Genomic DNA, 23,824 nt, shown 5'->3' on the forward strand with positions numbered 1-23,824 from the left:
GAGAAACAAAAATGCGCAGGCCATGTCTCTCACTCCTGTACTCTGGCTGCCTTAGGCTGGGGCCAGTTGGACAAAGCATCGGTCAATGTCACAGCCCCCAGGGCCCCATAACACTGCATTAGCTAACTGTCATAGTAGCGTCTTGGACCCTGCGTAGCAGGGAAAGGGAGTGCCACTTCCTTTAATAACAATAAATTCAGGATCCTCCAAGTTGAACTTAGAAGAAAGAATCTCGTGGTGAGGAGGTTGCTGCTCCTTGTGGCTCTAACTCTCCCCCAAGTTCACCTTCCCTTTGGGGTTGCTTTGTGATGGTTTCCCACACTGGTTTCCTCTGGGCTCCCTGTTACCCTGTTAGTCATCACGGCCCAAACCCTGACTGATACAGTAGAGCCTGTCTGAGCCATGGGACACTCAAAGGAGACGTTCCTAAAACGGAGGGGATGACAGGCGAGAGATAAAGAGAGAGAACCCTGCTTCCCAAGCATGTAGTTTGCAAGTTCATTTCTATCTCGGAGCACCATGGAGACCCTCCCCGAACCCCTACCTATCCCCAGCGCCCCCTGCGGGAGGGCCACGTCATTGCAAGTCACCCTTCGTTCCTCCCTTTTACTTTCCTCCACTTCTGATCCATCAGTCAGTGCCGGCTCAGGAGGAGCACTGGCTGCCATCTCTGTATGTTCCGTGTGGTACATGCCTTTTACTTTAATTTCCATTCTTTTTATGAGGTAATATATGTACAAGGTTTCATATTACTAAAAGTAACATGAAAGGTATTGCACTGAGAATATTTTCTCCTCGCATGAGTCTTTTTTATCTCTCCCCCCACCAACACCCATGCTGTAGCCATAACTGTTTGTATTAGTGTTTATGAATCCTTTTCTATTTTTATACAAAGATAGTGAGTGTTCTACATACATTGTTCAACACCTTGCTTTTCTTCATTTAATATAGCTTAGAAATCTGTGTTTTCATATGGATGTAGAGACAACTTTCTCATTCTTTTTTTTTTTGTATTTCCACTGGAGAACATTGGGGAACAGTGTGTTTCTCCAGGGCCCATCAGCTCCAAGTCGTTGTCCTTCAATCTAGTTGTGGAGGGCGCAGCTCAGCTCCCAGTCCAGTCGCCGTTTTCAATCTTAGTCGCAGCCCACCATCCCATGCACCGCCCCAACTTTCTTACTCTTTTTCCAACATGTGGATATACATAGTTTATTTAACCAGTTCCCTATGGATTGACGCTTGTATTGCTTGCAGTGAACAGAGCTACAAAGAATAATTGTGTGTGTGTGTGCGCACGCGTGTGCGTGCATGCACATGCATATGTGTGCGTGTAATTTTGTATATGTGTAGATATATCTATAGGGTAAATTTTCATGAGTGGGTTTGCTGGGTCAAAGAGTTAATGCATTTGTAATATTAATAGATATTGCCAAAACACCTTCCACGGGATTCATATCATTTTGTACTTCTACCAGCAATGCATTAGAGTTCCTCTTTCCCCACAGCCAGCACCACTCTTAGACTCAGGCCAAAAGACCCTGCTTTATCGGACTCTGCTCTAGTCCTTGGAGTGAGAAGTTCACAAGACTGAGGGGACATGCCCACTAAGATCCTATGCCCCTCTTCTAGACCATGGTCCAGGCATGATGTACCTTAGAATTCTCTGCCCAGATGTCCCCTAACCCATATCCAGGGCTGCAAGGGCCTCTTCCCTGGGCCTGTCCTCTCTAGGGCCAAGGTATGGGCCCAGAGTCCACATGTGGGTGTGAGGTCCCTTCCTATGTGGTCTGGGAAGGGAAAGGGGGTGAAGTGGGAGCTGGAGGCTGTGCATGGCCATCCTCCAGTGAGCAACTCTGAGGAGTGTGAGAATTCTAAACCAGGCTTCCCCATTGTTCTGAAGGTGTGTTTGCCAAGACAGGAGGAAAGAACATATTTGATCTAATTGTTTGTTAGCTTGGTTTATAATGGTAAATATTTAGACATAGGGTATATGGATCAACATTTGTACACTTGCCCCAGGTACCACAGTGGTGACAGTGAGCCGGTCCACAGCTCGTTGTCAAATGTGAATTTTTGACAACTGTGTAGTGAGAAATGGTACCTTAGGGCATTTGTGATTTGTATTCCTCTTATTATGAATGAAGTTGAACATCTTTTCGTCTCAGAATCATTTGTGTGTTTTTCTGTGGTTGTTGGTCTTTTTCTTCTCAATTTCCAGCAGCTGCTTCTTTGTTAGGGAGATTAATTCTTTGTGATATGTATTACAGGTATTTTCTCTAGTTTGTCACGCCTTTTAACTTTGACACCCAAATCTTCTTTACATATGATTAAATTTTACTAGCACTTTTTTTAATGGGGAAGAAGAAACTTAAAAATAAATGGATATATGTTCAACATACAGAAAAGGGCATAAAACCAACATGAACAGTTAAAAAACTGTAAAGTGACATCCTTGTAACCTCCACCCAAGAACACTGCCAGCTGCCAGATGCTACCATCCGCACGCCCTCTCTGGCCACAGTCCTGCCCCTGTCACTGTGGAAGCTACTGTCCTGACTGCTGTGATAATATTCCTTACTTTCTTTGCGGTTTCACTCAGGAGTTGGCAAACTTTTTCTGAAAAGGGCCAAATAGGAAATATTTCAGGCTTTGCAGGCCCTATGATTTCAGTGACAATGACTCAACTCTGCCATTGTAACTCACAAGTAGCCATAGACAATACCTAACACGATCAGTGTGGTTGTGTTCCAATAAAACTTTATTGACACTGAAATTTGAATTTCATGCAATTTTCATGTGTCACAAAATATTACTCTTCTTTTGATTTTTTTTTCCCCCTCAACTGTTTAAAAATATAAAACCGTTTTTAGCTCTTGGGTACATATAAACAGATGGTGGCTAGATTTGACTTCAGGGGTCGTAGTTCGCTCCAGCTCCTGGTTTACTCCATATGCATCTCTAAACAAAATAATGTAATTGTGCTTGTTTTTCAACTTTATATAAATGTGGCTGCTTCTTTCACTCAGTCTTATGTTTATGAGATTCCTCCATGTTTTTGCTTGCAGCAGCAGTTTGTTTATTATCATCCCTGTGTAGCATTTCCTCATTTGCTACGGTTTATCCGTTCTGCTGTTGATGGACCCTGGAGTGATTCCAATTTGGAACTGTTACAGACAGTGCAATGAACACTCTCGCACCAGTAGACTGGTGCACACGGAGAGTTCTTCCAGACTATGTGCTCGTTAGTGCAATTGCTAAATTGTAAGGTATGTGTATCTCCACTTACTAGATAGCACCCAAATCTTTTCCCAAAGTGATTGCACTCACTTACACTCCTATCCGCAGTGGATAAATGTTCCCGTTTCTCTATGCTCTTGCCTGTACTTAATATCATCAGACTTCATTTTTTTGCCAGTCTGGTGGGTGTTGAATGGTATCTCTCTATGGTTTTAATTTGCATTTCCCTAATTACTTAATGAGGTTGGGCATCTTTAATATGTTTAATAGGCCTTCTTCTGTTCATTTGTTTTAGTGGGTTGTCGTCTAATTATTTTGTAGTGAGTTTTTGTATTACCCTTTCTCAGGTATGCATGTCAGGTATAGCTTTTTCCATTCTGTGATTTGTCTTTTTGTTTCTTTATGGTTCTTTTGGTGAACAGAAGCTCATGTTTGACTATTTTGTCACTTTAAGACGCACTTTTACCAGCTCCTGGCCTGGACCACTAGCATTTCCTTCAGCGTAACTAAGACCCTCCTTTTAAGTTCTTGTTAGTTTCAGAGGATTTACTTCACTCTTAATAGCTTTATTATTAGAATATGCTAAGCAGTTGTAGCTGTACCAAAAACATAATTCTTGGAAACAAGAAAAGCCTCTCACTCTTTTGTTTTATTATTTTATTTTAGAATTTGACTCTCAAGTTCTAGGGAAGGTATTTCAGGACAGTAGGGGCTCTGATCCTCAGAGACTCAGACTGATGATTCTGTTGCCATCTTTGTCCTGTGACTGCAAAGGTTTTGTTCTCTATTCCAGCCCTCAGTAAGGGGGAACGCACCTGGAACAACATGTGGGAGGTTTGCAGGTCAGATATGGAAGTGGCTTATACGCCTCCCCTTTGCATTCCAGAATGCTGGCAGTAAAGGAGGTGGGAGCAGTGGTTAGATCCTGTGTATTTCCTGAGGGTAAATTCTTATAATATTTGCTGATGGAGAATGAGAAAATAAGAAAAGGCATCAGGAATTTTGCTTGACTGCGTAACTGGAAGGATGGAATTTCCATTTTCTGAGATGGAGAAGACTGCAGAAGGAGTAAAATTGAGGGGTGGGAGATTGGGGGGTGAGCAATTTGATTTGGGGCATATTCGGTTTGAGATCCTATAGGACATCAGCTGGAAATGTTGAGTAGATGGTTAGATATTTAAGTCTGGATTTCAGGGGAACATTTCAGGCTGGAGATTCACATTTGGGAACTGAAAGCATAAAGCGGGTACGTAACGCCACGAGCCTACTCGATATCACCCAGGAAGAGAGTACGGATAGAGCAGAGAGGGAATCTGAGGATGGCTGGACTGCTTTAGATGTAGATTTCAGAGAGGTGGAGGGGCAGCCACAGAGACCGAAGGAGCAACAGATGAATCAAGAGAAGCTAGGTGAAGGGCGGCCGGATGGCTCAGTTGGTTAGAGCGCGAGCTCTCAATGACAAGGTTCCTGGTTCAATTCCCACATGGGATGGTGGGTTGTGCCCCCTGCAACTAAGATTGAAAACGGCGACTGGACTTAGAGCTGAGCTGCGCCCTCCACTACTAGATTGAAGGACAACACTTGGAGCTAATGGGCCCTGGAGAAACACACTGTTCCCCAATATTCCCCAATTAAAAAAAAATCAGGCAATTCTGAAAAAAAAAAATAAAATAAAAGAGAAGCTAGATGAAGAAAGTCTTTGAAAGACCAGGGAGCAATCATGTGGGTCAAATGTAGTTCTTAGGTTAAGGAAGATGAGAACTGAAAAGTGACTATTGATTTTGGCCCAAGAACTAGGTCAGTGACTAATAAATAGCTTTTGTGGAGTAACAGATTACGTGGAGTTAGCACATACCTTCCACGGCTATCCTCCTGTAGGTCACCATACCCACCTCTTTAATAACAGACGTGTGTAAACGTGTGTGTGTGAGCATATGCGTGTGTATGTGCTTAGTATCAGGGTTCCCCAACTTCAGCCACCAGTGATTCTGCTGTTTGTCAGGGTCTGCCACTCCCCTTAAGTTCATTTTTTTCCACTATAGCCTGGGAAGAGTCAACTTTTCACCTCTTTGATTTCCAAAGCTGGTGTTAAAACCCAGTGAAAGACAAAAGGAGAAATACTTGGGAAGTCCAAGTTCTAGTGTAATGCCCATTTTAATAGTTACTTATACAACTAATACCCATGGTGCGTTATGAGCCTACTGTGTGTCGGTGCCATTTCAAGCATTTTATATGTATTAGCTCTGATCCCGCAATACTTCCGTGAGTTGGATAGTACTATCCCAGGTTTGTAGACTAACAATTGCTAACACACAAAGAGTGACATGGGAGAAGTGGCTGAGCCATTGTGAGTTGTGTTTCTATCACATAATGTGATTTTCTTGTGAAATGTCATAGCCCTACATGTTATTTTTGTTTCTGCAGAAAGGGCCAAATAAAACACCCGTAGCTGCCATCTGCCTGACCAGCCTGGTGACCATGGCCTTTGTCCTTGTGGGTCAGGTGAATGTTCTGGCCCCCATCGTCACCATCAACTTCATGCTGACATATATCACGGTGGATTACTCTTACTTCTCCCTGTCCATGGGTCCCTGCAGCCATCCCCAGGTGCCTGAGGCAGAGCACAGGGAGGACACGGGAGCTCTCTACTGCTCTGAACACCTGCTCTTGGAGAAGGCTCCCAGCTATGGCTCTGAGGGCACTGCTCAAAGCCTCTCTGAGGGCACTCTGCTGGAATTCACCAAAGACATGGATCAGCTTCTCCAGCTAACCAGGAAGCTTGAGAGCAGCCAGCCCAGGCGAGGAGAGAGTGACACGATCCCCGAGAGTCAGAAGGGGAAATGCAAGAAGGCCACCAAGCAAACCCTACAAGATAGCTTCCTCTTGGACCTTAAGTCCCCTGCTTCCTTCCCTACGGAAGGCCCTGACAGATTGCCCACTGCCTCCTGGGACGGGCAGGAGTCCTGCTGGAACTCGCAGTGTGCCAGGAGTGAAGGTGCTTGGCTTGGGGGAGCACATGGAGATCAAATTGTCCCTGAGCTGAGGAACCGGCCTAGGCCAAGTGGGGAAGGTGAGTGCTTTGAAATCACACTGGGGCCTCCTGACTTGGGATGAATACTGGTTGCTTTACCTGCCCAGTTATCCCAACCCTCTTTCAAGTCCTTAGCTAGTTCACTGTATAGCTGAGTTTTAAATCCTTGTTAATTTTATTTGAAATTTATTTTAAAAGTTATATGGAGATACCAGCTGAATTTCTACTCCATTGTAGATAGTTGGTTTTAGACAGAAATTTCTGTCTACACTTGCACGTGGGAGCCAAGGCCAATAATTGAATATTAATTTCCTTTTACTCAAAAATCAGCGGAGGTATAATACCAACATGAATGAAACCAATGTCTTTTTTCTTCAAGAGAAGGGGAAATGTGTTGTGACCAACTGCCCGGCAAGGACTTGGTATGTTTTGTCTATGGAAGATGAATCTCCCAAACGAGGCACAAGGGGATGGAGAGAAGGTAGCTGAAGGAGCACAGCTTTTCTTTGCTTTCTCCAATCCACAAACACAGAGACACAGAGAGAGACTCTCCAAGACAGGCTTCCGGGGCATGAGAAATTCTGAGAGAGAGGAACTCGTAATTTTTGAGACTCTTCCATAGTTTAGGTACTTTACGTATGTTATTTCATGTCCTATAATAAATATTACCTTTTTCCATTTTACTAATGATAACCCAAGGCCCACGGAGGTCACAGAGTAGTCTCAGAGGTGGTCCTTTGCACAGCTGGAGTCATACGCAGGTCTGCCTGTATGTGCAGCCCTGTCCTTTCCTCTGTATTACCCTGCCCCTGAAGCCTGTACAGACAAGTGGGCAAAGAGGAAGAGACAGAGGGACACGGAAGAAGAGCTCTAAAAATAAATACTTTGCATTCTCCCATATACCTGCTTTTCCTCCATTACCTTCAAATTGGTGGGAAGTGTTTAACGGTAGGAGCATTATTAAAATTTAAAAAATAATTTTATTTTTATCAGAGTAATAAGTGTACAGTTTAATAAGCCCAGTGGAATTAAAAGTCACAATCCAAAATAGTAGTTTCCACTCTTTTCTACTATCCCTTTATCTTTCTCCACCCCCTAACCCTACCCCCAGACAACCCCACTTTCAACTAAAATGTTGCTTTTTCTGTTAACCTTAATGCTACTAAATAATATATTTGTATTGCTCCTTCTTAATATGTCAGTTTCAGATACCATCTTTTGACTTCTATTTTAGTAAATGAAGATTTAACTCATTTATGTCACTCTGACTTCTCATTCAATGTCCCTAGTAATTATATCACAGTTTTTGATTAACTTAATAGCTGGTATTCATATTATCATGATTAACTCTGAGCCCTATATTATACTCTGATTACATTTCCTTTTTTTGGTCCAATTTTTCTGTTTCCTGGAGTTAATAATTGCCTTGGTTTTTCATTTGTGTGGTTTTTGTTTTTTCTCTCTAAATGCTCTGGCAGATATGTCAAATGCCTCTCAATGTTATTTTTCAGATGCTCAAGGTCTTCAGAAATCTATCATATCCGTTTCTTTTTATTTCTCCCCCCACCACCCCCTCCCAGTCCCGTGGCTCCTATCCTGTTGCTCTCTAGGCCTGCTACAAGCCTGTTGTCCTGGGAGTCTTCTCTAGGTTGCACTTTTGTGTTGGATCAGGGAACACGAGATTTCTTGAATACAATATTATAGTAGATTTTTGCTGGTTGGTTTTTTTTTTTCTTTTCTTTTGCCTACCCAGAATTGAGTGACCTCCCTATGTTTGGAGAATTTCCAATGTTATAAGTCTTGGTGGGAGGCAAAGCAAGACTTTCACACTCAAAACCAAAATGTCAGATATCAGTTTTCCAGCCTCTACAGCAGCCAGAGTCCAGACACAAGACCAAGTCTCTGTTAATCAAGTAAGCTCTCCTTATACTTGGAACTGGGAATTGAAAACACAAAGAAATAGAGACTTTGCAGAACTCTCTGGAAGCATGATGGTAGCTGCAGGATGACTAAATTCCTGGCTCAAGTGTCCAGGGCTTTCAGGGTCAATGGGCAGGCTGCAGTGTCTAGACCTTGGTGCCCTCAGCAGTGATGTCCCCACGAGACTGCTTTGATATGTAATTTTGAGTGTTGTCCCTGGCTGCATAGCCTTGAACTTGATTCTCCAGCCTTTCCAGCTATTCTCAGAGGGGAAGCTGGGACATGTCTTTTTAGCAGGTCACATTGCTGCTTCACATCAAATTGTAGCTTTTTTTCCTAAGGAAGAAGGAGAGATTGGGTAGCAATAATCAGTTTATGCCACAATTATCCTGTTTTTAATTTCCAAGAGCTCTTGGTTGTATCCTAATTTGTCCTAATTTATCCTAATTTAATTTGAACATCACCTCATTCTTCTTTTATGGGTACAGTGATTTATCTTTCTGTAATATTACTTATTCTCCTTTGAAAGTCTTTTTCTACTCCTTTTACTGTACTGTTTTGTGTTCTCTGGATTCTTTTCTCTTTGGCTTGGCCTCTCTCTCTCTCTCTCTCGCTCTCTCTCTCTCTCTCTCTCTCTCTCTCTGACTTTCTCTCTCTTTCTCTCTCTCTCATTGGAGGCTTTACTAAAATGTTTGTTGATCTTTTGATTTCTTTCCACAGTTAGAAGTGAAGTACTAAAAAGCTATCTGGAAGACCTGCATACTGAGCAGGGTTTGTTTACTGGGGCATCTCACTGTAGAATGAGTAGGGAGTAAGCTAGCATCTTCTCGGAGGACTCTGACTATCTAGAAGGTTTCCTCTGGGGCTCTTCAGTTCCTCCACAAAAGAGTCCTTTAATCTCTTGCCTGGGAGTCACCCAGAGGGCTGCTTGTATTCAGGGAGCAAGGTAAGGTAATGGAGTTGGGGGCGTCCCACTATTTAAGACATAGACTTTCACTTAATTCCCCAGTTTCTAGCTCCATTTCCCCACTCTTGGCTGTTCCTGGTGTCCCAAGTCTGGCACTCTCTGTTTTGATTTCTTTAGAGGAAGCCCCGCTTGGGGGAAGGGATCGGACAAAGAAGGATTATTACCTCGCTGCCTGGGCAGAGGAAAGGACCTTGGTGTCTAACTATTTCATATACAGTTTTGCAACCTACCCCTGGCACGTTAGCACTTCCCGGGGACATGGCGCTTCCTGGTCTTGGACTGTGCTGGAGTCTATGGGGTACATTGGACTGCTCCTCGCCAGCACCCTCTCTGTAAGCCCTACAGTTGACCCTCCTCTGCTCTGCTCAGTATGCTATCACTCCTCTGTCACTTTCCATCTTCCGAGACTTGTTTTTTTTTAACTTTTATTTATTACCAAGTGTGTTTTTCCAGGACCCATCAGCTCCAAGTCAAGTAGTTGTTTCAATGTAGTTGTGGAGGGTGCAGCTCACACTGGCCCATGTGGGGATCGGACCGGCAACCCTGGTGTTATGAGCATCGTGCTCTAACCAGCTGAACTAACTGGCCCCCTCCCCAGGACTTGTTTTTATCTTTCCTCTCTCATTCTCTTTGTGTTTGTGGGTTTATGCCTATTTGATTCCTTTTCTGTTTTCTCAGTGGGTTTTCAGGAGAGATGTACGCTCAGTTTGCCATGTTTAATCAATGAAGTGGTCGCTACCCAGTTGCCCAGTCAAATGCCATCGCTATTGACCACTCCCTCTCCTCCATCCTTGCTGCCTTTACCATGGTGTAGACCCTCATCATCTAACACCCAGACTCTTGTTAAGTCTCCAACTAGTCTCCTGCCTCCTGATTTTCCCACATCCTTTTTCTCCTTCTCATTGTCCACTGAATGATCTTTCTACAATACAACTCTCATTATGTCTCTCTTACTTAGAAACCTTCACCGGAATCTAATGATATCTGTCTAAAGTTCAAGACCCTTGGTGTGGTCTGCAAGGTTCTTTACAATCCTGCCCTGAGCTACCTTCCAGGCTGCTTTTCTCATGACAGCCCATGCACGGGATGTTCAGCTACATCCAGACTGGTGCCCTGAACACCTCATGTTCTTTATTCCTTCCTGCCTTTGCATATGCGCTTCTCAAATTGCTTCACCTCCCCGTGCTCCGTCTGGAAAATTCTGACTTACAGTTTAAAATCCCATTTTTGACCCATTGTTTTACCCCCTCTGAGAAGAATTCCCTGATTTCCTTGCTGTACAAGCATAACATTTGATTCGTACAAGTAGTATCAATAATTATCACTTTGTTTTATACATTCGGAATGCGTATGTTTATACATTGGTCTTCAGGCTTACGTGTCTGTCTGTCTGTCTTAAGGAAAAGAAATATTAGTTTCATTCCTGTGCCCCCAGACTTCAGCTTCCTTTAGTCACAAACCATGTCTTTCCTCCTTGAATTCATCACAGTATTCCCACACAGCACATGACACACACCAAAACTCAGTAAGGGCTAAATTGGTGCACACTTGAACAAATACTGGCTGAAAAAGGGAAACATTGATCGGGAAAGTAGAATAGAAAGCGTTCAACTATTATAAGAACCTAATCTCTGATAAACCAGATGCCATAAAATAATAAGAATCAAATCGCTATTGAATAAATATTGTTGCAAGCAAATGGAGCCAAAAAATTAACTTGGGACTGTATTTTATACCTTAGATAGCCATGAATTCTTTATTTATAACAGCTGTGCAGGAGAGATATTTCTGACTATTGAAGACATCAGAGATAAAAAGAAATCTGATTAAATAGAAATAAAAACATTTGCATAACAGTGTCACAGAAGGAAACAATTATTCTGACAAACACAACTGATAAAAGCATACCTTCCAAAGCATATTATCTTCAAAAACAGGAAGGTCAAAATCCAGATTCTACTAAAGAGAGGTCAGAAGAGATGAGCATTCAATTTATATTTGAAAAATCAATGCCCAGACTCATTCACTGCCCCCTCAATAAACTATTATTAGGTGTTAAATATTGTTAGTAGCTAAAAATAGCCAGCATTTATTGAGCATGTCCCATGTTCCTGGCACTGAGAAAAGCACTTAACACAGAGAGGCTTAAAGAAATTAAACACTTGCTCAGATTATAAAACAGTCAGAATTTGAACTCAGGTCTGTCTCATTTTTGAACCTGTGTTCTTAACCACCACAGACAGTGTATGCTGCTTGCTGTCAGTATGTCTTATGAACTAGGCCGTGATATTGATTAAGTGAACACAAGTTAAACCACCTTTAAGATATCACTACATATCTGTCAAAATTTTAGATAAAAAAATAGTAGGTCTTTGGTAATCAGGTATATGTACACATTGCTAGAAGTAACGTCAAGGGATTCATTCCTAATGGATCTGTCGATTAAAGATTTTCATCAAATTTTGAAGGTTTTTAGCTATTATTTTTCCAATGTTTTTTTTCCTGCCCATTCCTTTCTTTTCTGCCGCAATGGGACTAACATTACATATTAGTTATCACACTTGATATTGTCCCCAAGGTCTCTGAGGCTCAGTTTCTTTGTCTTCCACCTATTCCTCTCTGTTCTTCATTTGGATAATTTTTATTGATCTATCTGAAAATTCACTGATTCTTTCTTCTGCTATCTCAAATCTGCTGTTGAACCCATCTAATTTTTTTTTTTTTCATTTCTGTTATTGTGCTTTTTAACTGTAGAATTTTCATCTGGTTCTTTTTTGTAGTTTATATGTCTCTCTTGATATTCCCTATTTTGAAAGTCATTGTCATATTGTGCTTAAATCACTGACATTGTGTTTTTATTTAATTATTTGAACATATTTCTTATACTAGCTGCTTTGAAGTCTTTGCTAAACCCAACGTGTGGGCCGACTCAGAGTCAGTTTCTTTTGGTTGCTTTTTTCCCCTGAGCATGGGTCACAGTTTCCTATTTCTTTGCATGTCTTGTAATCTTATAATTTTTGGTTGAAAACTAGACAATTTAGATAACATATTGTGGCAACTCCTGATTTTTATGTATGTTTCTGGGATTCTGTTGGTTTGTTTTAGCAAATTGCCTGGATTTGAACTGTGGAATTTGTTTCCCCTGTGATGTATAGCTGCTGATATCTTTACTCAGTTTTTTATTCTTATTTTTAATTTTTAGACCAGTTTCCTAGGGGGATTGACCCTGTGTTTGCATGGCCCATAAGGCTTCCACCCTCACCCAGTGTGTGGGGGTTGGGAAAAACAGTCAAAGTTGGAGCCAGCTCTCCAGTCTCCCCTGGCTTTTACTTTTTGCCAGTCTCAATTAGGTCTTCCCAGATAGGGGCATCGTTTTCCAGTTAGCCATTGAACTGTGGGGAGCTATAGCTCTCCTATGGTTCTCTCATTTTTAGAATCTCCCCATTAAATTTCTGGTTGGTCCACTGCACCCCCTAGGTGGGTCTGCAACCTCAGGCTAACAAAGCTGATGATTTTCCCCATTGAATTTTCTACTGTGCATATCACATTTAGCTTATAAAGGCACAACACACAAGTTTGCCCCCTCTGGCAGCAAAACTTCTAGTTTCTGACCAACTCCATGCTGGTAAGAACTAAGGTGGGATGGGAGCAGCCTAGGCAAGGAGGCCACAGATGCTCACTGTTCTTACCCTCAGCTCCAACAGTTATTGAAAATAAACACTTTTTTTTTTTTTATTGGGGAAGGGGAATAGGACTTTATTGGGGAACAGTGTGTACTTCCAGGACTTTTTTCCAAGTCAAGTTGTTGTCCTTTCTTAGTTGTGGAGGGTGCCGTTCAGCTTCAAGTTGTTGTCCTTTCAGTCTTAGTTGTGGAGGGCGCTGCTCAGCTCCAGGTCCAGTTGCCGTTTTCTAGTTGCAGGGGGCACAGCCCACCATCCCTTGCGGGAGTCGAAACTAGCAGCCTTGTGGTTGAGAGGATGCGCTCCAACCAGGAGCCACCCGGGAGCTCAGCGGCAGCTCAGCTCAAGGTGCTGTGTTCAATTTTAGTTTCAGGGGGCGCTGCCCACCATCCCTTGCGGGACTCGAGGAATTGAACTGGCAACCTTGTGGTTGAGAGCCCACTGGCCCATGTGGGAATCCAACCGGCAGCCTTCAGAGTTAGGAGCATGAAGCTCTAACCGCCTGAGCCACCGGGCTGGCCCTGAAAATAAACACTTCTTAATTTGTTGTTTCCATTGGTAAATTTCTGGAGCCCTGAGTGATTGTTTTTGATTATTTTATCTAGTTGTACACTTATTTCTGTGGAAAGGATTCACTGATCTTTTCACATGCCATAGCTGAAAGTCCCTCTGATTCCTCTTTTCTGGAGAATGATCTTTCAAGATGTAACAAGAAATATAAAACTGTTGAACTGCTCTGGCTTAGTAAATCTATTTGGGGAAATTGTATAATCAAGTTAGAAATAACTTAAATGTACAGCGTTTGGAAAGTGGTTGAAACAATTGCATTATCGGCATAAAAGATAAAAGACCACATGGACTTGAAACGTGATCCGTTGTGCACGGTATCAATGCACAGTTTTGGTTTGTACATACTCACTAAAGCTATGTGTTTATTTATTCTGATGAAGGTATGGAATACATTTGCAGAAATGGTTTCGTATTTATTTTAAGTAATTTCTATAAAATTAGTTAAATTCATGATTTTAAAAATTGACATAATTGTTTTCACCCTTCCTGCTTGAAGTGTTTATCTATCTGCTTGGGTTTTGTGAATGTAGAATCTTTTAGACACACCACTACATTTTAAAGGACAATTTAATATTATGCATTATGTTTATTATATTTGATATTTTTAACATGCCTGATGCATGGTTTTGCTTACTCATTTGTTTGTTTTGCAATTAAGACTTGAAAAGAAAAATTTCCTTCCTGGTCATTACTCTAAAATTTCTAATATGAGTAACTATCTCCTTCCCCAATCATCTACAAAGCTTGTTTCTTCCAGAAAAATCCTTGGCAGGAGAAAAATATTCCTTTAGTCATTTGGAAGGGTTTTGAAACCATATTGTCATACTTAATCAAAGTCATTGAGCATCCTTGCATGAATTCTCCCTCACATTGCTGATACGTAAAACTGCATCATTGTGCTTGCCTGGAGTACCCATCCCTTCCTAACTACTTTCTCCTGTGTTCCTCAGAAACCACACACACACACACACACACAATTCTCTTAGGTACAGTGTAATTGAAGTGTGTATGATCAAGATCAAGTGTGAAAGGGTGAGCTTAATATTTGACAGATCTCAGAGAGGCAAAAATCTAAGTCCTCAACCAATAGTATTCCTTCTTAACAACCACAGGGCAACTGTATTTCACTAAGCCTATGATTGATAAAAACTGAGTCATGCATCGAGCATGTGAGAATTATGCAATTTAATTAATGGGATCATAACAGTATTCCTTCTTTTTAAAAAATGTAATAGAGCCTTCAATTCAAATCAATAAGAAACCTTGGCAGACTTTATTTTAATCCACAATTAATAAGGAGACAATTATTGAGCACTTCCTATACACAAACTTCTAAATGTCTAGATTTGTCATTTAGAGATATAAAAGATAGTCCTTGCCCTCAAGGTATGGAGGTATAATAGATAAGTATAGTAGTTGCCAGCACATGATGAAGGAAAACATATTGAGAGGATGAAGACCTCTCTGGGGGCGATGTTTTGTCCACTCATTTAATCACGTATTTAGTTTATTCTGAGCACTGTTCTAGCTACTGGAGAATATGCTGACCAGACATAGAAAGTCTCTGCTGTCACTGATCTTGCATTCTAGTAGGGGAAGATACAGAACAAACATGCAAATAAATATACACTATAATGTTAGTAAGTGAGGAGGACCATGATGAATAATAAAGTGGGGTGACAGGATAAAGAGAGATTAGGGTGGGGAGATCTGAAACCCACTGATTCAGATAGGTTTGTCAGAAAAGACCTCTCTGAGGAAAGAAATATATATTGGAGAAGGGGAACAGGACTTTTATTGGGGAACAGTGTGTACTTCCAGGACTTTTTTCCAAGTCAAGTTGTTGTCCTTTCAGTCTTAGTTGTGGAGGGTGCTGTTCAGCTTCAAGTTTTTGTCCTTTTCAGTCTTAGTTGTGGAGGGCGCAGCTCAGCTCCAGGTCCAGTTGCCGTTGCTAGTTGCAGGGGTCATAGCCCACCATCCCTTCAGGGAGTTCAACTGGCAACCTTGTGGTTGAGAGGATGCGCTCCAACCAACTGAGCCATCCGGGAGCTCAGCGGCAGCTCAGCTCAAGGTGCCATGTTCAATCTTAGTTGCATGGGGCGCTGCCCACCATCCCTTGTGGGACTCGAGGAGTTGAACCGGCAACCTTGTGGTTGAGAGCCCACTGGCCCATGTGGGAATCGAACCGGCAGCCTTCGGAGTTAGGAGCACGGAGCTCCAACTGCCTGAGCCAACGGGCTGGCCCAAGAAAAGGATATTTTAATGGGTAACTGAATGTATAAAGTAGTGAACCATGTAGAGATGTGAAGAAAGGTCCAGGCACAGGAAATGGCATGTATCCTGGAAAGGAGTGGGCTGAGGGACAGAGGTAGGAGATGAATATAGTGAGGAAAGTGGAGGTCAGTGCTGTGTAGGGCCATGCAGGTGATGGTAACTGTGATAGAAGGCCACTGAAAGTTCTAGCTAGGACTATGATATGATCAGATTCAGGCTTTAACACGATCACTGACTTTGTAAGGAATGTATTATATAGAGGTAACAGAAAGAGCCAAAGCCTCTTTGGAGGTATATTAATTAAAGAAGGCTAAACTGCTATAAGAAATAACCAAATATGTAGTGGCTGAAACACAATAAAAATTTATTTCTCACTTGCACTAACAGTCCAGGAAGTGGTGTTCTAAATCAGAGGGATGCTCTCCTCCATGCATTGATTCAGGGACCCAGGCTCCCTCCATTTTTATGACTTCTTTATCCCCTAGGACTTTGTCATGTGCAAGTCAAAACTGACTTACCATGTTCAGAGTTCAGGCATAGAGAAGAGGCACACCTACTCTCTCAAAGACCTTGGTGCAGTAGTGGCACTCACCACTTATGTTCATATTCCATTGGTGTGAATTTAGTCACATGGCCACACCTAACTGCAAGAGATCCTGGAAAATATACTCTAGCTGTGGTCTCTACTATGGAGTGCACTGCAGTAAATCAGATGAAAGATGACAGTGACTTGGACTAGGATGGGAGTAATGGAGGTTGTAAGGAGTGGTCATATTCTGATTATATTGATGGAAAAATCAGCAGGATTTACTGATGGAATAGATGTAGGTGTGAGGAAAAAAGAGGAGTTATGGATGAATTTTAAATATTTGAGTGAATGGTAGTGTCATTTATGTAGATGAAGACTTAGGGAGAATAGATTTCTGCTTTGGCCATGTTAAGTTTTGAGGTGCTTATTAGCTATATAAAGGGAGATGTTGAGAAGACAACTAGATTCAAAACTGCAGTTTAAGGGAGTGGTCAAGGATGACGTAAATTTGGGATCCTCAGTATATGGATAGCATTTAAAGCCATGGGACTAGATGAGATCTCCTAGGAGTGAGTATATATAGGAAAAAAAAAATAGACTGTTGAGGAATGAATGAATGTTGGGATACTCCCATATTTGGGGGTTGGAAGGAGGAGGTAAGGCAGCCAAGGAGACTGAGAAGAAGTAGGTGGAAAACTAGGAGAGTGAGGCATCCTAGAAACCAAGAAAAGAAAGAGTTTCAATAAGCAGGAAGTGGTCATGTGTGTCAGATACTGTCCAAAAGGCCAACAATGAAGACTGGGAGTTCACCACTGAATTTGAAAAGGTCAAGTCATTGGTACTTTGGGAAGAGAAGTTTTTGTGGAATTTTACAATCTAATGAGTGGGTTTAGGACATAATGGGAAGTAGAGAATGTATAGGCAATTCTTTTGAGTTTTCCTATAAGGAGACAGTGAAATAGGGCAATAACTAGGGGGTGACCAGGAGGTATTTGTTTAGGTGGGAGAAATTACAATGTAGAGTATTTGTACATGGTGGGAATGATTCGGTAGAGAATGGAAAAATTTATGTGGCAAAAGTAAAGTCCTTGAGCAGAGCACAAGTGGAGGGATGGGCCTTACATAAGAGCCGGAACTGTTCATCCACTGCACTAAGAGGGAAGGCAGAAGAGAGGGTTCAGATGCAAGTAGGTTGGTAGATTTGGTGATGAGAGATATGAAAGCTCTCCTTTGAGACGCGAGTTTGTAAATGTGTTACATTAGAGAGTCCGAGAGTGAGTTGACTAAGACCACAAAGGAGTTAATGGTTGATATGAGTGGAAGTCGTCTTTTAGGCTGAATTACAAAATAGAAGAAGAGGAGCTCATGGGTATATGCTCATAAAAATAGAAGAAGAGGATTTGGTTACAAATTAATAAACAAGGATTTGGCTCATTTATTTTTCAGATTTCTTCCCAAAGTCTAGGCTCCAGGAACAAGATATCCAGAGGAGACCTACTTCTTTCTACGCCCACATGTGCAACCCCTGGGTCTCCCTGTTGGGGGTGAGTAACTTCATTTTGATCTCAATTGTTCTTGAAACATAATCAGGTGGAAACATGTGTGATCTCACAGTTGGGGTGGAGGGGAGGAGGGAAGAGAGTCTTAAGTATGAGCAATGTGATTTAATTACCTTTTATGTTAGAATTTAGATGAAACTATGTATGGCAACATTACAGTTAATACACCACTTATTTTAATCAGTGGTTCACTTGTAAAATAATTAATCATCTCTGATAATCTCTGGGTCACTCAATTTCTAGGTGCACCAAACCTAATTCATTCTAATTTGTTTCTTTTAGGGAAGAGTAGGACAAGGAACTAAGATAGAATATCAATTTATTGATAATTTTGATTAGAGGATCCTTTCAGGAGCATGTTTTCTCAAATATCTACTTACGTGAGTTTTTTCTTGAGTTGAGTGAACTGCAACTATTCAGACTTTTATAGTAATCAGAAGTTGATGAGAGGGACTATTGTTTCTTAAGGTACCAGCGCTGTGACTTTCTTACTACGTGATAAACCATTAGGTGACTTGCCCTTCCTACTCTATTTCCACAGGCTCTTGGGTCCCTTCTCATCATGTTTGTGATCCAGTGGGTCTATACTCTCGTTAACCTAGGTGTTGCTGCCATTGTGTATTTCTATATTGGTCAAACCAGCCCAGGACTTCATCTTGGTAAGCAGCAAAGCCATTTTGCCACCTCATCCCTTCTTTTCTTTCAGCATTCATTGAAGAAACATGTTTTGAGCACCTACTAAACGTAAACACTGACTCAGATATGAATCCCATTTTTAAGTAGCTTATAGTCTAGGAGGAAAAATATGACATGCACATAAATGATAACAAATAGAAAAATAACAACTTGTGAGATTTATAAGACATGTAGAAGTAAAATTAATGACATTGGCACAAGGGCCAGAAGGGAAGAAATGGAAACATACTGTTGTAAGTTTCTGATACTATATGTAAAATACTATAATATCACTTAAAGGTAGACTGTGATAAGTTAAAAATGTGTACTATGAACCCTAAAGCAACCACCAAAATAAGAAGAGTTATAGCTAATAAGCCAATAAAGGAGATAAAATTGAATTTAAAAATTCTCAAATCAAAATAAAGCAGGAAAAGATAATAAAGGACATAAGGGACAAACAAAAAACATAGGATGGTGGTTTATATAAACCTAATCGTATCCATAATCAAACTAAATACAAATGGTCTAAATACTCCCAATTAAATGGTCTAAACACTGAGATTGTCAGTTGAATAAAAAACACAATTCAACTATATGTTGCCTACAGAAATCTACTTTAAATATAAAGACAAATAAGTTAAAAGGGTGGAAAATATATATCATGGTAACATGAATCAAAACAAGACAGAGTGACTTTATTAATATCAGGTAAAACAGATTTCAGAGAAAAGAGTATTATCAAAGATAAAGAGGGCCATTCTATAAAGTTAAAGAAAAAAAATCATCAAGAGGACATAATAAACCTTGACATTTTACATTTATAAATAGAGCTTTGAAATACATGAAACAAAACCTGATTGAGCTGAAACAAGAAATAGAAACATTCATAATTATAGTCAGAGATTTCAACACTTCTCTCTCAATAATTGATAAAACAAGTGGACATAAAATCAGTTAGGCTTTAGAGACTTGAATAACATTACCAACAAACCTGGCTAAATTGACATTTATAAAACATTTCACCTAATAGCAGCAGAATATACATTCTTATCAAGTATACATTAAACACCATAATAGACCACATCCTAGGATATTAAAGAAGTCTCAATTAATTTAAGGTATTTAAGTCAATTCAAGAACAAAGCATATTCTCTGACCAGAGGGGAAGTAAATTAGAGATAAATCAGAAAGATATCTGGAAAACTCCCAGATTTAATTTAGAATCTAAAGAACACTAAATTACACTAAATGACTAAGAACACTTAAAGAATGCTAAAACAACTAAAGAAACGAAATAACTTGTGATTCAAAGAAGAAATGAAAAGTGAAATTCAAAGTATTTTGGACTGAATGAAATGAAAATATAACATCAAAATTGTGGGATGCAACTAACTGAGTACTTAGAAGGAAATTTATAGCATCAAATGCTTATATTGGAAAATAAGAATGGTCACAAATCAATGACCCCATCTTCCAACTTAACAACTTAGAGAAAGAAGAGCAAATTAAATCGAAATAAGGAAGATGGGGAAATAATAAAGACCAAAGTAAAAAGCAATAAAGTATAAAAAAAGAAAAAAAGAAATGCCAATGAAATAAAAAGCTGGTTATGTGAGATCAATAAAATTGACAAACCTCTAGCCAGACTGATCAGAATAAAAGGAGAGAAAATCAAAATTACCAATGCCCGATGTGACAGAAGATGACATTACTAGAGAGCCTACAGATATTTAAAAAAAAATGAATATTTTAAAAAGCTTTATTTCAATAAATTTGACAATTTAGTTTAAATGGACAAATTCCTTGAAAGATACAAACTATCACAGCTCACTCTGGAAGAAATATAGGACTATTAGGTCATCTATTAAAGAAATTAAATTTGGCATTAAAAACCTTCTCACAAAGAAAATTCTAGGCCCAGATGGCTCCACTAATGAAAGCTATAAAACATTTAAGGAATAAAGAATATTAATTCTATACAAACTCTTCAGAAAACTTCACACTAATACCCCTCAGGAACACAGATGCAAAAATTTGTAACAAAATTTTAATAAATAAATTGAACTGAAATTATAAAAATATAAAAACGACAATATAGCATAACCAAGTGGTTTTACCCCAGGAATTCAAGATTGGTTTAACATTCTATGTCATTCAATGTAATTTATCATATTTACAGACTAGAAGATGAGAACTATGAAACATTTCTGAGAAGAAATTTAAAAGGGAATTAAATAAATGAACAGATATTTTATGTTCATGAACTGGAAGATTCAATAGTCTTAAGATGTCAGTTCTCCACAAATTGTTCTATAGATTTGACACAGTCCCAATCAAAATCTTGGTTGTATTTTTTGGAAATTGGCAAGCAGATGCTAAAACATTTATATGGAAATACTAAGGATGTAGAATAGTCCAACTAACTTTGTAAAAGAAGAGCAAAGTTGGAGGACTTACACTACCTAATTTCAAGACTGATTATAAAACTAAAGTAATCAAGACAGTGTGGTTTTGGAATCAAGATCGACACATAAATTAATAGAATGGAGAGTCTAGAAATTGACCCTCACATATGTGGTCAGTTAATTTTCAAAAAAAGGTGCAAAGGCAATTCAGTGGAAGAAGAAATAGTCTTTTCAACAAATGGTACTGGAACAATTGAAAAATTCATGTGCAAAAAAAAAACACACTTCAATCCACATATCATGCAATGTAAAAATAACTCAAAATTGGTACTATAACTAAACGTAAAACTTAAAACTACAAAATTTCTAAAAGAGAGTATAGTAAAAAAAAACCTTGTGACTGAGAATGAGGCAAAGACTTCTTCGATACAATACCAAAAGCAGGAAAAAAGTTAATAAACTGGACTTCATCAAAATCAAGGACTCTGATCTTCCAAACACACAGGTAAAGGAATGCAAAGGCAAGCCATAGACTGTGAGAAAAATATTAGCAAATCACATATCTGATAAAGAATTTGTATCTAGAATTTACAAAAACTCTCAAAGCTTAGTAATAAGATAACAAAGAGATTTTTAAAAAATGGGTGGAAGTTTTAAATAGATTTCACCAAAGAACATATATGGGTGGGAAATAAACACATGAGAAGATGTTCAACATGATTAGTCACTAGAAAATGCAAATTAAAACCACAGTATAATTCTACTAGACAGTTATTAGTGGGATTAAAATAAAAAATACAGGTCATTCCAAGTGTTGGTGAGGATGTGGAGCAACTAGAACTATCATATACTGCTGGTGGGAATATAAAATAATACAAGCACCCTGTAGAACAGTTTGGCAGTTTATTAAAAGTTGAACATGTACCTGCTATATGAACTAACCACACTACTCCTAGGTATTTATCCAAGAGAATTGAAAGCATATGGTCATACAAAAATATGTGCCTGAATATTCATAGCAGCTTAATTGGTAATAGTCAAAACAATACAAATGTCCATCAACAGATGACATTATAAATAAATTGTAGTATAGCCATACAGTGGAATACTACTAGGCAATAAAAAGAATGGATGAATCTTCCAAAATCCTTACCAAGGCCTGCAAAGGCTTACGAAATCTGGATCTCACTTTCCCCTTTAGTCCTCTCTCTCTCTCTCTCTCTCTCTCTCTCTCTCTCTCTCTCTCTCTCTCTCTCTCTCTCTTTCTTTCCACCCTCTCCCTGTCTCTTTTTCTCCCTCTCTCTCTCTTTCTCTCTCCGCTCCCCATAGCTTGCCGTGCTCCAGCAAATTCTCCTGCCTGTGGCTTTTCCAACATTTCAAGCTTTTCCTGACACGGGGCCTCTCCACATGCTAGGAATCCTATCCCCCCTTACTTCCCATCCACTGTCCCCAGCTGGACTGACTCTTACTTCTCCTTCACGTCTCAGCTTGTAACTTTCAGAGAGGAATTTCCTGACCTTCTAATTTATAGGAGTATAACCCCTGCCCAGTTACATTCTGTCACAATTTTCTTGAACCCTCTACCTGTCACCCCTATGACCTAGGTCCAAAAAAGGTAAACAAATAAAAAAATAAATGTATGAATGTCAAATAAACATGTTGATGAAAGAAACCAGACAAAAAGAGTATATAGTGTAATATGTGTAATTATTGAAAATGCAAACTGATCTATAATGAAAGCAGACCAGTGGTTGCCTTTTGATGCAGGAGGGGGTGAGGATGCAAGGGAGGGAGGTCGTAGGAGTGGCTTGAGGACTCTTTTGGAGGTGATAGATATGTTCATGATCTTGCTTGTGGTGATGGTTTCACAATGTATGCAGATGTCAACACTAACCAAACTGCACACACTTTAAATGTATGAAGTTTGTTCTAAAAATGTACCCAGGATTTGTTTTAATCAGGTATGTTAGAACACACAGACACAGAAATGATTGTCATAAAGGAAGAAGTTTATACTCACAGATCCCTAGAAACAGGGGACACAGCATCCCATGCAGGGCCACATGGGGGAAAGATTAGGGTTGGTCATGAGACAGAAGAGAAAGAGGGAAGAGCGTGGCCCAGAGCCTTTATTAGGGTTTTTGTTTGTTTGTTTTTAGTTAGGGAATATTGAGGAACAATGTGTTTCTCTAGGGCCCATCAGTTCCAAGTCGTTGTCCTTTAATCTAGTCATGAAGGGTGCAGCTCAGCTCCAAATCCAGTCGCCGTTTTCAATCTTTAGTTGCAGGGGGCACAGCCCACCATCCCATGCGGGAATTGAACCAGCAACCTTATTGTTAAGAGCACACACTTTAGCCCCTGGGGTTTTAATAGGAAGGAATGGGTGAGGCAGGTAGGTAGCTGAGTAAGTTTAGGATTAATTTGAATAATTTCAGTGGGCTCTGAGTTATAGGGGTGGTCTCTAGTTGTCTGGTATCTGGCTCTATGGTGATTTAGAGCAGGAGAATATTGGCTTGGTGGGTGAGAATTTGATAACAGACATGGTTGGAGGTGTGGACTCTGAGTTGGTTGGTTTGTATTTCAAAGGCGCGTTCACAGGGGAGTTGTTTGCTAACTCTAGGAATTAGCACCTCTAGAATCAAGGCCCCAAAGGGCATCAAGAATACAGAAAGTAAGAAATTATAGTCAATACTCTGTTTCTTGAATGTCAGTTATTTCTCAATAATAAAACTGTTTTAAAAAATACATGTGAGCCCCCTTTCCAGCAAAAATTATATGATGCCCCAATTTAAAAGAAAGCAATTAGTTTTAAGTCTTAACTACATCAGATAAACCATAATAATCTAGGAAAACCTGAAAAAAAAAGTTCTTCAAAATTTGAATAGTCTGATGTAGATTTTTGAAGGAAATGCACTTCAAACACTGTAAGTCACATGTTCAATAAGAATAATACTTTGGAGGACTTCTGGCCAAG

At 40.0% G+C, this 23,824-nt stretch overlaps 1 protein-coding gene across 1 annotated transcript in view; it reads left to right on the top strand.

Annotated features, from left to right (window-relative positions):
• Window positions 1–23,824, top strand: part of SLC12A8 (solute carrier family 12 member 8) — a 123,422-nt gene that overhangs the window by 93,932 nt on the left and 5,666 nt on the right. Inside the window, exons 9-11 of the mRNA XM_019723083.3 lie at window positions 5,662–6,307; window positions 17,655–17,752; window positions 18,309–18,426. Of these exons, the coding sequence (XP_019578642.3) occupies window positions 5,662–6,307; window positions 17,655–17,752; window positions 18,309–18,426 (862 nt within the window). The remainder of the gene's footprint in view (window positions 1–5,661; window positions 6,308–17,654; window positions 17,753–18,308; window positions 18,427–23,824) is intronic.

This window comes from Rhinolophus sinicus, chromosome 17 (genome assembly GCF_057876585.1).
Source record: "Rhinolophus sinicus isolate RSI-liver-muscle chromosome 17, RSI-T2T, whole genome shotgun sequence".
In the NCBI taxonomy this organism is placed as follows: Eukaryota; Metazoa; Chordata; class Mammalia; order Chiroptera; family Rhinolophidae; genus Rhinolophus; species Rhinolophus sinicus.